The sequence below is a fragment of the Coffea arabica genome, chromosome 6e (assembly GCF_036785885.1).
Source record: "Coffea arabica cultivar ET-39 chromosome 6e, Coffea Arabica ET-39 HiFi, whole genome shotgun sequence".
Lineage (NCBI taxonomy): Eukaryota > Viridiplantae > Streptophyta > Magnoliopsida > Gentianales > Rubiaceae > Coffea > Coffea arabica.
The window spans coordinates 3,754,244-3,770,823 of record NC_092321.1 but is presented as its reverse complement, the minus strand read 5'-3'; the positions used below and the strand labels follow the sequence as shown (position 1 = coordinate 3,770,823).

Sequence of the window (16,580 nt, the reverse complement as noted above, 5' to 3'; positions counted from 1 at the left end):
GATGAAACCTAGTTCACGCATTCACGTACTCAATTTGCATCCCTGCCAAAAATAAAAATCGTTCCTACTGATTTGAAATGATAGCTAATAGAATAGTATATTAATTTAGCGTATTTTGATTTTGTATAGGAGAGCTTTGGACAATTTTGAGCACGAAACTTGTAGTTCAATAGAATCATTTTTATTTTTATTTGGGTTTTTCTAATAGATATCCATTGGTAACTCGTTAACATACCTAAAATTCATTTAACGTTTCTTTATATTTGTTTACTTTTCTTAATTAATTTTACATTTTAAAAAATACGACACCTGAAATATCTCTTAATGAATGTCCATTGGGCACCCCAAACCCATTTTATTTAGCTTAGGCAAGCCAATTTTGTGTTTCCTTTAAAATATGCATTGGTGCTGGCTTTTTTTTTTAAATATAGTTTACAAATTTTCGTACTTAAAGCTTAATTTTTCTTATAGTAACTATTTAAAATATTTAAAGTACAATATCAGGCTACCATTTTGAATCATCTGCTTGTCATGTGTATCATTCTAGAAAATAAGGAATAAAATACTGATTTTTTTTTACATAAAAAAAAGCAATAAAAAATTTTTAAAAAATTTTAAAACCTCGTGCAAATGGATGCCATTCAGGACATTTTATCATGACTCGTGTCCTCTTATATGGGATCATTTCACATAAATTGTGGACAGATAGTCTGTGTACACCTGTTTTTTATAAAACACAAAAAAGGCACACGGGATTCTCAGTGTCACTTCTATATTTATGCCAAGTGTCATGTTTATTTAATTTGTCATATGCTATTTATTTAAATTTCTTCTATCATCACGTGATAAATGGAATTGACACTGAATTTGGTACCGAATAGTGGCATAGAGGATCCCAACTGCAAAAAAGGGGGCCCGGAGCGACCAAAAGACAGAAAATAAGCAACATTATGCTGCTTATACACTGTTGACTATACAGTGTAGGCTTTTTTTCTCATCTGTAGTAAGGAAAACACACTCTAATTACTGTTTACCGTGAAGCTTTGGCTTTATCTGTAGGGATAACAATCTAATGATCTGAAATATTAGCAACACCACAAGTTAGTGATCCATGAGCATGAGTGCCAAGCAACATACAGCGTTATACCCAACCATCTAGCTATCGGTTTAGGGATCCCTCATCCCATGAAGTTGAACATTGAGCCTTCTAAGCCAAACGGAATGAAGAATCATGTGAAACACATCATACCGCTTTGGAGGCAAATTAAGCTCAAAATGCCGCCTGATTTGTTTACCCCTTCTCTGCATCCTAATGTACTGTCTTGTAGAAATAGTCATAAGAATTTTTTTCAAGTTTGGAATATTCTTCAGGGGAATTTCAACCGAGAACATCTTCCAGTTCAGAACATCACTAAATGGCAGCACATAATGGTCCTTGATGAGTACAGGGACACAGCCAGTGTAGAGTGCCTCCACCAATCTTGGGCTCGCAACCTCGTAACCGCTAGGACAAATGCAGAACTTGCTGCTCTTCAACATCCCATAGTATGAAACACCCTTCGGTAAGTACCTGTGAACCTGGACGTCCTCGTCTTTGTTTTCCCAGTGCTCAAAAAGCACGGGCCTAATAGGGCCATGAAGCCCTCCAGAAAAGAATACTAGGATTGTCCGCTGTGAGGGGGATGGACCCCCGACTAAGCCTTCCAATGTACCGCGAGGAAGGTGTATCTCTGGAAAAGAAACGTCTTTTCGAGGATTGAATCCTTCAGAGCTATTGGCATTACACAGGGCACGAATGGAGTTACTATACAGCTCAGGAACTGACGAGGAAAGTTCAGGCCCCTGCAACGTGCAATCAAGCTTTTAACTTTTTGAAGTTTTCAGATTTGAGACAATACAAAGGGATGATGGGCTGGTTCTCGAGACAAGCAAATGGAAAAGAAAATTTCGTATATGGTTCATCTCAAATTTACCCAATCATGGCAAGCAAGCATGAAATGATCTGCTCCAAGGCTTCGATTCCAGTAAGGGTATTTTCCAGAAACAAGATCGACATAATCCCTGACTGTTCGTTTCATTGGTTTCCAATGATCCCTCAATTTGCTTTCATATATAAAGTGGACGATTGCTGTCACACTCACTGGAAGGAAGTAAACATGTGCTTTATTTGGGTCCCTGGTCCTAAACTTGGTCATCTCCATCTGATGAATAAAATTCCCCTCCATAGCATAAATGCTTTTACAAGGACCATTGTGAAAAATAGGAGGCTCCCCTTCTTTGTACACATACACCTTGAACTGCCTTTCCATTTCCAAGTAGCTCCTGAAAATGGCCGGAGAAGACATAAAATAATCCAAATTTGGCTGCAATCGGAGTAATCATTATTCATAATCTACATCCAAAAGATAAGGGGAAGGGGGGGATTGGGAGAAACCACTAAGAATTACTACTACAAGTTTGAGTATCATGAAACCTTAAGTTCGATACGGTAAGTTAGACTTTCCCAAATGTCAACTACAACTTGTATATGATGCACTAGCTATAGATATGACCAAATTTTGTATTCCTCAACAGGATCTTACCAAAGAGTAGAAATTGCAGCATACCTATGAAAGGCAATGGCATTCCAGTACATGGGACCTGTCGGTACGTAGTCAGGATCATATGACGACTGATTTCCATTGGCATAAGCTCCTCCAATCTCACAATAGACCCTGCCACATCCTTGCTTCAAGCCTTCCTAACTTGCTAGACCTATTGTTTAGGCTCGCATTCAGGGGTGGGCTTCAAGCCTTCCTAACTTGCCTCTAGCTCACTATGATTTGTTCCGCCACCGCTTCCCGAAGGAGTTCGTGGGTGATGATCACCAAAATGATCATCAGTAGCACGCATTGTTGCAGCTGCTCCGCCATCTTTTGGTGGTGAAACTGAAAGCGACGTAGGATCTTGAACAACAACGTTTGAGCTCAAGGCAGAAGTAGCATCAGCAGAAAAAGTTGAATCGGTAATCACAGAATTAGAAGGCGGCCATTTCCACGCCGCCCAAGGATGACCATGGTAATTTGATGCAGCGAAATCCCAGTAACGACCTTTGGAACCAACCAATAACACTACCATCACTATCCCCAAAAGAAAGAAGTAGGAATAAGAAACAGCAGAATCTTAATATTTTTTTCAGTTTCCTAAAATTAGACATACAATAACTGTGGAGGAAAATCAAATAACCAAACATAATTAAAAAAAAAAAAAAAAAAAAGCGGCGGACATTTCAAAGAAGAGGTCAGACTTACTGCTGGTTGATTATTTGTTTCTCCAACATGAACACCAAGTGGTGGTGGTAATGAACCGGAGTGGCCGAAAATGTGGTCACGAGACAGAGGTGCAGCTGCCTCTAGCTCACTATTATTTGTTCCGCCACCGCTTCTCGAAGGAGTTCGTGGGTGATGATCATCAGTAGCACGCATTGTTGCAGCTGCTCCGCCGTCTTTTGGTGATGAAACTGAAAGCGTCGTAGGATCTTGAACAACAACGTTTGAGCTCAAGGCTGAAGTAGCATCACCAGAAAAAGTTGAATCGGTAATCACAGAATTAGAAGGCGGCCATTTCCACGCCGCCCAAGGATGATGATGGTAATTTGATGCAGCGAAATCCCAGTAACGACCTTTGGAACCAACCAATAGCACTACCATCACTATCCCCAAAATCATAATGAATGGCCCCATAACCCGCCAAGGCTTTGAAGAAGATGACAGTATATGTGCGGTTTTCTTTTTCCACCATGACCATACGTTTTTCCTCCACCCTTCCATCTCAGACTCAGACATGTATGCATTCCTTAATTATTTCTAGCTACAGCTTCGGATAATAATTTCTGATACAAATACTAGCAGCAATTAACTACCAGAAAACCTGTTACTACTTTCAACTGGTAATCCATCAGTCTCAGTGTCTCTCCCCCTCCCTCTCTAATTAATTTACAAATTGCATAATTACTAGACTTCAATGTAGAGACGCAAAATATAACTTTGTGCCGTTATTTATGGGAAAGCAAAATCAAAGAGAGACGGTTTTGGGTTTGGGGTGGGGCTGGGTTGGGTCATGGGTGACGGGTGATGGGTGATGGGTGTCGTGTAGTAGACTGGTAGTGATGAAAGCAGTGTAACAATTTATGGAAGATGGTGGCGCCGTCTCGCCAAGCGTCTTCTTCAGCTGGCCTTGAGTTTCGACTTTCGACTTTCGACTTTCGAGTTCTTCATGCAAAATTCCCCCGCAATTTTCCTTTTCTTCCCGTATTCATGCCGACCCCACCCGTGATGTCATATGTAATGCCGGCCGGCTTAGACGCTTAGTACATCTTCGCTCACAAGATTAATTAAGGCTGCATTCCGAATATATATATATTTTTTGCTAGTAGATCTTCGCTTACAAGATTAATTAAGGCTGCATTTCCATTGAAGGATTTGATGAAAGACTTGAAACCCTCTCAAAATCCTCTAATTGTTTAGATTATTTAGAAACTATTTGAACTTGTAAATTATAAATTATTATAATGTTTAAAATATATTTTTATAATTTATGAATTATAAATCTAAGGCACTGTTTGGATTGAAGGAAAGATAATGAAAGGAAAGGAGAGGATATGATAGGGAAAAAAAAAGGAGAGTAGAGGAAATCATAATCCATCCATCTTCTTGTGATTGTGAAAGAAAAAAAAAGGAAACTATCACGAGTTAATTACATTTTTATCCATAATTTAAAAGTTCAATTTGTAAACGCATAATAATTTTTTTTAGAAAATTTTATAATATTCATAAATTTTGGTGTCCCTCTGTTTTCGCCCACTTTTGGACAGAAAGTAAACTACAAAAAAAAAAAAAATAGATTTGGTCCCTCCCTTTCTCTTCTGATTCTTTCCTTTCCCTCCTCAAAAATTAATTCAAACATTAAAATCTTATCCCTCCATTTCCTTTCCTTTTCTTTCCCTCCTATTCCGTCAAAATAAACAAAGCCTAAATGCTTAAGCAATAAGTAATTTGAATAGATTTTAAATTATTTATCAAATTCCTTAATCCAAACCAACAAGTCTTGCAATCCTACCCGCTCGCTTAATACACTATGATATATATTCTCCGTCCAAAAAAAAAAAAAATCGCTTTATATATTGCATGATCTCTATTCAGCTCTATCTTTTGGCGGTGGACCTGAGTACAAGTCTTCTACATTGTCCATCTATACGTACTGATGCATCATCATTAGGGCTGTAAATGAATCGAGTCGCTCGCGAGCCTCGAGTATATATATATATATTTTATTTTAAATATATATATATTTTTATTTTTTTATTTTAAGTATATATATTTTTATTTTTTTAATTTTAATAGTAAAATTACATATATATCCTTAATATTTGATTATTTGTTAAGAAAAAAATATTTATTTTATTTATTTTTAAAAAAATAAAATAATTATTTTTTATTTTTTTCGAACTCGAGCTCGAGCTTGAAATTGTGAGCTCGTCGAGTTCGAGCTCGAGTTCGAGTTCAATGAAATTATGTCGAGACTTAGCTCAATTAGGCCAAAACTCGAGTCGGCTCAACTCGTTTGCCGCCCTATCATCATACATGGGGAATCCACAATCCACATACAGCGAATTAAGTAGGGTCTTTGCATGACCAACGTTTTCAATCGTCAAAACTGCTAGTAATAAAAGCTTCTCTGGCCGCTTTAACAAGTTCTTTGGAAATGGAAATGGAAATTAAGTACTACAAGTACCGTTTTGCTCAATACAATGACACCATCTCACGGTTTTTTTGTTTCCTTTTATGGGAGGCCAAAGTCGCGAAATTCGTTCGTTTCACATCACTCCAGAGTAGAGATCATATGTAAAAAACAAAGAGGGGGAAATAGAACAGATAAAAACCAGGGTAAATCACACTAACTTTCCTTTAGTTTTTGCAAAAGTCATGGACCTCTCCCTATAGATCTTGTGAAAAATAGGAACTTCCCTCCTGTTTGGTAGACCATTTAGAAGGACTTTTCTCTTGTTTGCGAGATAATATAAAAGAATTTTTCAATAGGCGTCAATTGGATATTCATTAGTGTTCCTGAATTACACATAATTTATTACAAGAGTGCATACATTTATATTTATTGCAACTTTGCATTTAGATAGTTTCTAAATTAATTGATGGCTAAAAATTTACTAAAGAGATTGTTTGCAGTATTATTTAGAATAATTACTATAACACTTTTTGTAATGTAATATGATTGAAAAGATAAAAAGGTGTGTAGAAAAATGTGCTTGTAATACAAGCAACTAATTTTTTAACAAATATTTCCTATCCAAACACACCCTAAATTTGTCACAAGTCTCCTCCAGCGTCCCCAAGGTGTCCTTCCAATGATGCTAGTAATTATTCCAATAAAAAAAAAAAAAAAAGACACTAGATCTAGTTTTTATTTTCTTCAAATTTTATGGTTGGAAAAAATCAAATAACATCCAATTGTATGTATAATCATAAACTTCATAGCCTTGGCCCTCCATCAATTTTACCTGTCACTTATAGGTTAAGTGCTTGTATTTTCAAAAAATATATATATAATTCTTTTTTATATTAACCTTGCCACTAACTAGATAAGTTGATGTCTTGATTCTATTGTCTAACATCCATGTATTTATGAGTTGGGATGTCACGGTACTAAAGAATTTCATTGGAGGATTAAATACGTGTGCATGCCTGTTTATTTTGATAGATGAAAACAAAATTTTAAATAAAAAACCACAAATAAAAGGAGGTTCCTACTTTTATAGATAAAAATCTCTTTCCATTTTTCCACCCTTTTGGAGAAGAATAAAAACTCTTCATCTTAACGATTTTTTTTTTTTGAGATAAAGATCATCAACAAGAAAGGTAGAGGGGTGAAATTGTAAAATAAAAATAATTATGAAAAACGCTAGTTAAAGGGAAATCATTGATAACGGATGCCATTTTATTATGAAATCAAGAGAGGCGTTGGTAAGCGAAAACTAGAGAGAAGATTATTGTAATCTACCCTAAAAAGATTAGGTTAGACTAGTAAACACTTGACCATATTCACCAATTATTCTTTTTTTTCCAAGCCCAAAGGACTTTTGATATTTGGACAAACCTAAACCCCGTGAGAACCCACAAAAGCCGGCAACTTTTGAGGGTCTCACAGGAGACTTATCTACTCTACCCCAAACCCCCCAAATCCCGATGTGGGATATCAACCTCCACAAGGGAGCCTGCTGCTAAGACCTAACGAGACCCCAACCCCCCTGAGATAAGGCTGATGTCTTTTTTTCCAAACCCAAAGGACTTTTGATATTTGGACAAATCTAAATCCCGTGAGAACCCACAAAAGCCAGCAACTTTTGAGGGTCTCACAGGAGACTTATCTACTCTACCCCAAACCCCCCAAACCCCGATGTGGGATATCAACCTCCACAAGGGAGCCTGCTGCTAAGACCTAACGAGACCCCAACCCCCCCCCCCCCCCCCCCCCCCCCGAGATAAGGCTGTTGTCTTTTTTTCCAAGCCCAAAGGACTTTTGATATTCACCAATTATTCGATAAATCCCTTTTCACCTAACTAAAATACGAAGCCTATATAGCTCAGGAAACCTAGAATGAGTCTGTAGTGATCGTCAAAAATGATCAACACGCATTAATTGTTGCTCCCCAAACCCCCCAAACACCCAAACACCGTCTTCTGGTGGTGAAACTGCAAGTGACATGGGATCCGGAGCAAAGTTAACTTTGACTAGAGGCAGTAGTACGGTCAGCAGAAAAAGTTGTACTGGTAAACGCTAATCAGATAACTCCCAAGGACAATTATAGTATGACACGCAAAATCTCAATTAGAACCCTTTTAACAGCATATATAATAGCATTCGACATTTTTCAAAAACCGTAACCAGAGGCCTTGAAAAAGCCCTTTGAAAGAAGAAGAAGAAGATGATGATCTATTCGTTAATGTCATCATACTAATACGAATCGTCCTGCCCTCTATAAACACTTGCGTCCGCTTCATGCAAAATTCCACCAGTTTTTGCGCTTTTTTTTTTCCTCTCCTTTTTCCTATATTTAGGCCGAAGTTTTATCCACTAGATATTCGGCTTCAATTTGAGTTTGAAATCTTGCCGATGATATATCATAAATGCTGTGCCGTCCGTAGTTTTGTAGACTACATCTTCGGCTTCAATTTGAGTTTCAAATCTTGATACCTAAATTCGCTATTCGATATTGCACTTGTTCCTATGTGCATACTACGTGTTACCAGACTCCTACTCCACTTTCACCGCTTCTCCATTTGAAAAAAAAGAAAAAGGTCTTCGGAAATGACAATTAGTCACTACTAGTATTTACTATCAGTCGTAATATGCTCAATATTTGTTTTTTTAAAAACAATTAAAATTACATATTATTCATGCTACGGAGAACGACTTTTCATAGATTTATTTCCTTAATTTTACAGGAAGTCAAATTTGCGAATTAGATTCGATCATACTCACATGATACTGCCATGCCATTTCGTATATTATTATGTATAGTAAAAATAATTTGCAATAATTTTTCCTTATTAATTTGTTAGATAACTTTCTTATCAAATACGAATCAGATAAACGTAACGATAATCCAAAAAATTGAAACTTTGGATAGATAAACACCTTATTTATTTAAATGCATTACAAGATAACCACTTTATCCCGTCTATCGTCCTCTCCTAGTGGAAACAACCTCACCATTTGTATCACCTCCTGACTCTATAAATAGTGGAAAGCAACCTCACCACCATTTGTATCAGATACAGCGTGTGTGGAGAGTGTAATCTGCAATGGAGGGTTACAATGCCAAGGCGTTCTTTTTATTTACTATTCTTTTGTTTGCTACCTACCTTGGTTGTCAATCTACCCAGATTTCCTACGATGGAAGAGCACTCAAAATCGATGGACAGAGGAGAATCATAATCTCTGGATCCATCCATTATCCTCGCAGCACTACAGAAGTACGATCAATTGTTTCTTTTTATTTTCCTCTTTTTCTCGGTTACTATACCATATATGATTTGCGATCCATTCTATGTTATAATGCAAAGCGTTTGCTATATATATTTGTATATGCGTAGATGTGGCCATCCCTGATTAGACAAGCAAAAGAAGGGGGTCTGAATACAATTGAAACGTATGTATTTTGGAACGTGCATGAACCACTCCGTCGTCAGGTAACAACTACTAACGCTACATATAACTTTTTAATTCTGGCATAGAATATGCACAAATATTTTTCAAGCCAAAAATTACGTAGATTATTGCAACTTATTAACCACTGTTCTGGACTTATTTTCAGTACGACTTTAGTGGCAATCTGGACCTCGTCAGGTTCATCAAAACCATCCAAGACGAGGGACTTTATGCTATTTTAAGGATTGGACCGTATGTATGTGCCGAGTGGAATTTTGGGTACGTGACTATTTTCCTATCTTCTTTTTTCTTTTCCCTCGTTGTATGGAAGATGTTTCTCATGAGGTGGCCAAAAAAAAAAACCCTATATATGCTGTAGTAATAAACTTGTATATTGAACTTTGCGTACTAGGGGATTTCCTGCGTGGTTGCACAATATGCAGAATGTGACCTTCAGGACAACAAGCCCCGCTTTCTTGGTAATTGAAAACCATTCTACTAGTACTATGTCAATTTGAAACTTTCCTGAGGATGAAAAAACTTTTATAAGTATTTGTTCTTTATCATTGTAGGATGAAATGAAAACCTTCACAACTCTGATAGTTGAAATGATGAAAAATGCTAACCTTTTTGCTTCTCAAGGAGGTCCAATAATCCTTGCTCAGGTTCGGTTGCAAATCTAAGAATCTATCAATTCTTGTTTATACACTGCTACTAAATACATAACCCCTACATCAAATAACGAGCTTTCTTTTCATTTTTCTTTTTCCCTTATGATCAGATTGAGAACGAATATGGAGATGTTGCTTGGAATTTTGGAAGCGTTGCAAGACCCTATATTCAGTGGTGTGCTCAATTGGCTGAATCTCTGAACATTGGAGTTCCATGGATTATGTGTCAACAGCCAGATGCTCCAGATCCCATGGTATTACTGCCAGTAGTATTACTTATAGGTTCTGGAACTAGTAAACTGCAGCAGTACTGATCTTTTTTTTTTTCCTTCAGATTAATACATGTAACGGTTTCTACTGCGATCAGTTCAAACCCAAAAATGACAATATTCCTAAAATTTGGACAGAAAATTGGACTGGGTGGTAAGTTTTGATCTGAATTTTCTCAAATAAAACCTTTTAATGGTTTTCTTCTTTCATTTAATGGTTTTTTTTTTCTCCATAAAGGTTCAAGGACTGGGGAGATGCAACTCCGCATAGAACTGCAGAAGACGTAGCATTTGCCGTTGCTCGCTTCTATCAATTGAATGGCACGGTCATGAACTATTACATGGTTTGTATTTTAGTGATTGATTCTCACAATTGACCACAGAAACAAAAAATAAAAATTGACAATTGCATGGTATATATTCTTGAACAATTTCCTTTCGTTTCTTTTTCCATATTAACAGTATCATGGTGGCACCAATTTTGGCCGTACTTCTGGTGGACCATACATCATCACAAGTTATGATTACGATGCACCACTTAATGAATATGGTAACAATCTATGTTAAAATATACTCCTATTTCTTAAATTTTCTTTTGTTGTCTTGTTAAAAAAAAAAAAAATTGCTAGGATTGTTGAATCAACCAAAATGGGGACATCTTAGACAATTGCACCTCCTGCTCTACTCACTGGAAAAGATATTGACTTACGGAGATCATAAATATCAAGAGCATGGAACCTATATGCTATCTGTGAGTATTCATTCGCATCTATTCTGTCTTCTTTCTTTTTTTTGGTTTTTCCAAAATCTAACATCTTTTAACCTTTTTTTCTAATTCCAGTCTTCAGTCTATACTTATGGTCCGGAAAGAGTTTGCTTTTTCGGAAATGCAAATTCAAATGATGCCATGACACTTACCTTTGAAGGCATACAATATACCATTCCGCCATGGTCTGTTAGCATCTATAGGGATTGTCGAACTTTGGCTTACAACACTGCTCAAGTGAGTTAACAATTAATTAATTAATTAATTAACCTTGCAATTTATATTTAACAAATTTCTGGTGATTAATTTTTATGGCCCTTTTTGACATTTAATATGTAGGTAAGTGCTCAAACAAATGTACTAGACGCTGTTGAAGACATAGCTGGCTTGAAGTGGCATTGGACGGTTGAGCCTATTGAAAATCTTGCCCAGAAGGTTTATGGACGCCATCATCCAAAGGGTCTTACTCTTGCAACAGAGTTACTCGATCAAAAGACAGTAACCAATGATACGTCTGACTACCTTTGGTACATGACCACGTAAGTGTCCAACAATTTTAAACCACGCAGCTTATTTTCCATGATAATGAGTCTATCATAATCCTTATATTCCATGATTAGTGTGGACGTAAATAAAAAGGATCCAGTCTGGGGTGGAGACCTTACTCTTTATGTTCATACAACTGGCCACGTCATCCATGCATTTGTCAACGGTATTCACATAGGTAAAGTCAACGCCTTTTTTATATGTTAAAAATTACATTTAATGAAAATACCTTTGTTGTTTTTTTTTTTTTTGTGGGTTGTCAATATTTTTATTATATATATATATATATACGTGTTTAATCAACAGGGTCACAGGCTGCACAAAACGGACATTTTGAATTTGACTTTAGCTCTCCCGTGAGCCTTAAACATGGGATGAACTCAATATCATTGCTTAGTGCAACGGTTGGTCTGCAGGTGGGGATGCGCAATTTGTATATTCTTTTGATTAGATTACTATTAGTATTATTTATTCTTTGTTATGTTTCTTGACATCTCTCGACTTGTTTATGGTCAGAATTATGGTGCATTCTTCGACAACATAAAGAATGGAATTCTAGGCCCAGTGAAATTAGTTGCACCAAATCATGAGGAGAAAGATCTGTCTCAAAATACGTGGGCTTACAAGGTTGGAATGGGTGGAATTGACCAGAAGCAACTTTATTTGAACCTTCCTCATCAAAGTTGGCATAGTTCCCAGAAAAGCTTGCCAATTAATAGGATGTTTGTTTGGTACAAGGTATGCTTCCATAAGTACTGCAGCGCAACTGATAATACAAGTCCATTGCTGCTGCTGTTAGCATTATTTATTCTCATCACGTATTTTTTTCCCCCTTTTTCTACAGACAACTTTTGGCACTCCTTCGGGACTAGACCCAGTTGTATTGAATTTGCAAGACCTTGGTAAAGGAACTGCATGGGTTAATGGCCACAACATTGGTCGATATTGGCCTAGCAATTTTGCCGCTGGTCAACAGGGTTGTCAGACATGTGACTATCGCGGACAATATCAACCCTCACAACAATGCCGAAGGGGATGTGGTAACTCGACTCAACAATTGTACCATGTTCCACGCTCATTCTTGCGCGACGAGGGAAACAACGATCTAGTTTTGTTTGAAGAATTTGGGGGTGACCCTCGAAATGTCAAATTTCAAACAATCAAACTTGTGAAGATCTGTGCAAATGCGGAAGAGGGGAATATTTTGGATTTGTCGTGTCAAGGAAGAGTTATGACTCGTATCGATTTTGCAAGTTTTGGTAATCCAAACGGTGTTTGTGGAGCATTTACTAAAGGAAACTGTGAAGCTTCTGATAGCCTTTCTGTCGTTCAGGATGTACGTATGCTGAATTCACTTTTCTACTACTATTCCTACCCTTTATTTATTTATGTATGTATGCATTGGTCCGTTCACTTTTCTAACATTTTCTATATATTTTGGTAGGCATGCATTGGAAAAAGCAGATGTTCAATTGATTTAACCGCAAAAGGCCCTTTTCGGTGTATTGCTGGCTGCGAATCTTCAAAAGAGCCACGGCGCCTCGCTGTTGAGATCTCATGTGCTTGATATTTTGTTGGCTGGAGATGTTTGAGAAGATGAAGTCTTTCGCATTAGATTTTGAGTTTTCTCCTTAGAAGTTTGGGTATGTGTAGGTATGTAGCAAAGATAGGTGATAGATGAATTTTGTGCAGGCATTGCAAGCGTTTCTCCGAATAAGAGATGCTCTAGCATCTTTATTACAGATGTGGTCTATGAATAAGATGTGTTTCTATTCCTTGTCCCTCAATAAAAGTGATGTGGTTCTGTCTACCTTTCTTACAAATGAAGAAGAAGAATATGATTCATTTTTACAATCGCAGATGGTAATGCAGATAACTTCCTTATTAGTATATTATTGCGTTATGGATGTTAATTTGCAAGTGTAGACAAGCATTCGTCGGCAAATTGAAAATCAGAAACTGTCAAAGTGAGAGGCAAGTATCCAAGACATCCGGATTCTTCAAAAAGGAATCTATCTCACCACTGGTCTTTGCATGAGCATTTGCCATTTGAAAAACAATGAAAACCTGAAGAGTCTCTTACATATATCTCCCTTTTCGTAACAACTGAAACATTCTTGAAGAATGTATGGCAGTCACCACAAAGAAGTATGTTCTTGAAAATCCGAACAGGTTTTCCAGGCTTAGTCATCAGAAGTCCAAAAGTCATAGCTAACTTTGCACTGTGGTAGAAAAGAAAATCCTTCTTCTGATGTTCCTCCGCTTCATGAAGCACAAAACTTGTATCAGGGACATAACCAGCTTTTAGACACTCCAAGAGTAATATCTGCAGCCCACTGTATATGTCTTTAGATTGAGGATGAGATGTGTCCCTTGCGAAAAATGAGTGAATCCTGTTTTGATGTATAATCCAGCTTTGGCCTGGGAATTTCCGAAGTCCCTTCTCCCTCATCTTCTCCCTGACAGTATCAGAACAATGCCATCTTCCAGATGCCGAATATAGATTTGATTTTAATATGAACATAGAAGGATCTTGTGGCTCCACATGAAGTATTTCCTTGGCAACCCTTTTCCCAATGGCTGCATTTTGATGTACCCTACAGCTATCAAGTAAAGCGCGCCAAGCAGCAGCCTTTGGCACAAAATGCATCTTCAGAATTATTGCCTCTGCTTCTTTAAGCAGACCCCAGTGCCCTAAAACACCAACCAAATTAGCATAGTGTTCTGAAGTGGGTTTGATCTGGTAACGCGATTCCATTGAAGAAAAAAATCTATGGCAACAATCAATTAAATCAGAGCCAGTGTATCTATAAGCCGAAATAATGAAGAGACAGGTGACTGTATCAGGCTGTACTCCTAAACTTTCCATCTTCATCCAAACCGCCAAAGCCTCATCCCCTTGCCTATGGAGTACATGCCCAGCTAACAAGCTGTTCCATGACACTGTATCATGAACTAGCATTGCATCAAAAAACTTAATTGCAGCTTCCATCTGTCCGCATTTAGCATACATGCTGATTGTGGCATTCGCCATCTTCGTATCATTTAACAAACCATATTTGGTTGAGAAGCAGTGTAATTGTACCCCAAATTTACGAAATCCTAACAGGCCACATATGCTGAGCATAGTAGTTGCTACAACTTCATCCAAAACAAACGATTCTTCTGATTGCCCTTGGCAGAATAGTGAAATTGCTTGATCAAGCTGCCTGTTTCTAGCATATCCACATATCATTGCTGTCAACACAATTGTTCTTTCCCGATCCTTTGGCCATCTAAGAAATATGTTTTCAGCATCTGCCATTCTTTCACACCATGTGCACATGTCGAGCAATGCTGCTTCGACATGACTATTTCTCGCGCAACCAAACTTCAGAATAAATGCATGAATTTGCTCACTAGTGCTCTTCTGCATCACAGACCCACAAGCATTTATAGCACTAGTCAAAGTAAAATCGTTTAACTCTATGCCTTCTTCCACCATGTCGCAAAAAAGGTTTAAAGCCCTCAAGCCTTTGTTGTTACGACAATATCCTGCTAAAAGAGCATTATAGGATTCGCATGTCCTATCAGGCATCATATCAAAAGTCTCCACAGCTAAATCAACAAGTCCAAATTCCATATATGCAGTTATCATCTCAGTCCAAGTGAAAACATCCTTTTCAGGCATCATCTCAAACAGAAGCGTTACATCGTCTACGCTCCCACGCTTCGTGTAAAACCGAATAAGTGCATTGTTGACGCTTAAATTGCTCTCAAATCCAAGCTTAATTGCACAAGACTGAATTTCACGGCCTTCTGTCATTCCAGAACGCCCAGCAGATGCAGCCGAAGCCAACAGACTTGATATCGTAAAATGGTCAACTCTAAGACCATCTATCCTCAACATATCACGGAAAGATTCGAATGCTTCGTCATACATTCCTTTCTTTACCAAACTCGATATTACCGTATTCCAAGAAACAATATCCCTTACTGGCATATCATAAAACAATTCAATTACAAAATTTAGACAGCCACAATTGCTATACAGTCCCATTAGGGCATTCACAACATAAGTGGAATCCAAAAAGTCCAATTTGAGCACAAAGGCATGAACTTGCAAACCCAATTCTAAATTCAGTAAGCGAATACAAGCAGTCAATAAAGCCACAAAGCTATGCTCATTTGGTTCAATACCTGAACCTCTCATTTCCAAGAAGAGCTCAATAGCTTCATTTTCTCGATTGGACTTCGCCAAATCAGATATTAAAGCGGTATAGGACACAACGTCTGGGCTTGACATATTCTTGAAAACTCTGCGGGCAAAATCAATTCGGCCAAGTTTGAGGTAGGCGACAATAAGAGCATTGGATAGATAAGTATCTTCTTCGTGTTTGAAAATAGAAGCGTGAACTGCTTTAGCGAGTTCGACGTCACCGTAACGAGCAGAGAGCAGAAGCAAATGGGAGTAGTCATTGCTAGGTAGGTCAGTTTTGATGGACGGCTCTGAAGTCAAAGGGGGATCAAGAAGCGGCCGTTTAGAGGGAGAGGTTGATGGACTTGGCAGGAATTGTGGGCTGAGACGGAGGTTTTGGGGCTTTGTTTTGGGTATAGGAGGAGAAAGAAATGAAGAGATATCAGGTTTTGAACGACGGGGAAGGTCTGAAACACGACGTGAGAAAAGGGTTTCCGGTAGAGAGCAAGGAGAGAAGGCGGCGGCGCCGGTGGCTGGATGATGGATTACAGCTTCCATAGAAGGCTGAGGCGCCAAGCATAGTCGCCGGCTGAAGGAAAGTAATTTGCTTTTTAGTTTCCTACCTCCTCCTCTTAGCCCCAAGCTCAACACTTAAGATGATGCTGTCGCTTTTGAATTATTTTCTGGTCTTGGGTTCTCTGGCATTTTGATATTTAATATTTTCTTTTTATTATTCTTTACACGTTCATTTTCCTTTTCTTCATTTTTGTGGTGTTTATATTGACCTTGTCTTTCATTTTTAAGATGCACAAATGATTAGGAAGACGAGCTTTTTTTTATGCGTAGGATGTCAAATTTTTTTTCAGTTGGTACAGAAAAGAAATAAAAGAAAGAGAAGGAACTATGTGCATAAGCACCAAAAAACTATAAAAGAACTGTGTGTATAT

The 16,580-nt window shown here is 37.7% G+C and overlaps 3 protein-coding genes across 4 annotated transcripts; 1 reads left to right on the top strand and 2 right to left on the bottom strand.

Moving 5' to 3' along the window:
• Positions 1 to 1,090: 1,090 nt before the first annotated feature.
• LOC140004366 (probable glycosyltransferase At5g03795) lies at positions 1,091 to 4,228 on the bottom strand. Of its 2 annotated transcripts, none has more exons than XM_072054546.1 (4): positions 3,291 to 4,228; positions 2,607 to 3,119; positions 1,974 to 2,322; positions 1,091 to 1,842 (listed from the first exon to the last, which is right to left on the bottom strand). In XM_072054546.1, the coding sequence occupies exons 2-4, from the start codon at positions 2,633 to 2,635 to the stop codon at positions 1,168 to 1,170; spliced, it is 1,053 nt and encodes a 350-aa protein (XP_071910647.1). In that variant the 5' UTR covers positions 2,636 to 3,119; positions 3,291 to 4,228; the 3' UTR covers positions 1,091 to 1,167. The 2 variants fall into 2 exon arrangements, with proteins under 2 accessions (XP_071910647.1, XP_071910648.1); XM_072054547.1 differs by having other exon boundaries at positions 2,607 to 3,089.
• Positions 4,229 to 8,839: 4,611 nt separating this feature from the next.
• LOC113695721 (beta-galactosidase 15-like) lies at positions 8,840 to 13,264 on the top strand. The gene is made up of 17 exons (XM_072054545.1): positions 8,840 to 9,029; positions 9,150 to 9,245; positions 9,371 to 9,483; positions 9,617 to 9,683; positions 9,777 to 9,869; positions 9,986 to 10,129; positions 10,210 to 10,298; positions 10,383 to 10,488; positions 10,607 to 10,694; positions 10,774 to 10,895; positions 10,986 to 11,147; positions 11,250 to 11,449; positions 11,531 to 11,634; positions 11,763 to 11,872; positions 11,973 to 12,194; positions 12,301 to 12,792; positions 12,901 to 13,264. Exons 1-17 carry the CDS (start codon positions 8,859 to 8,861, stop codon positions 13,021 to 13,023), a joined length of 2,502 nt encoding a protein of 833 aa, XP_071910646.1. The 5' UTR covers positions 8,840 to 8,858; the 3' UTR covers positions 13,024 to 13,264.
• Positions 13,265 to 13,452: 188 nt separating this feature from the next.
• On the bottom strand, positions 13,453 to 16,358 carry LOC113697400 (pentatricopeptide repeat-containing protein At5g03800). The gene has a single exon (XM_027217001.2). It carries the CDS (start codon positions 16,189 to 16,191, stop codon positions 13,474 to 13,476), a length of 2,718 nt encoding a protein of 905 aa, XP_027072802.2. The 5' UTR covers positions 16,192 to 16,358; the 3' UTR covers positions 13,453 to 13,473.
• Between the last annotated feature and the right edge of the window lie 222 nt (positions 16,359 to 16,580).

Excerpts from the sequence above, each read along its gene's own strand:
- LOC140004366 (XM_072054546.1), bottom strand. The coding sequence starts at position 2,635 with ATGTACTGGAATGCCATTGCCTTTCATAG. Across the intron at positions 2,323-2,606 it reads AATGCCATTGCCTTTCATAG|GAGCTACTTGGAAATGGAAA; the intron begins GTATGCTGCAAT and ends GGCCATTTTCAG. Across the intron at positions 1,843-1,973 it reads TGCTTGCTTGCCATGATTGG|GGGCCTGAACTTTCCTCGTC; the intron begins GTAAATTTGAGA and ends TGCACGTTGCAG.
- LOC113695721 (XM_072054545.1), top strand. The coding sequence starts at position 8,859 with ATGGAGGGTTACAATGCCAAGGCGTTCTTTTTATTTACTATTCTTTTG. Across the intron at positions 10,130-10,209 it reads CAGATGCTCCAGATCCCATG|ATTAATACATGTAACGGTTT; the intron begins GTATTACTGCCA and ends TTTTTCCTTCAG. Across the intron at positions 11,635-11,762 it reads TGTCAACGGTATTCACATAG|GGTCACAGGCTGCACAAAAC; the intron begins GTAAAGTCAACG and ends TTTAATCAACAG.
- LOC113697400 (XM_027217001.2), bottom strand. The coding sequence starts at position 16,191 with ATGGAAGCTGTAATCCATCATCCAGCCACCGGCGCCGCCGCCTTCTCT.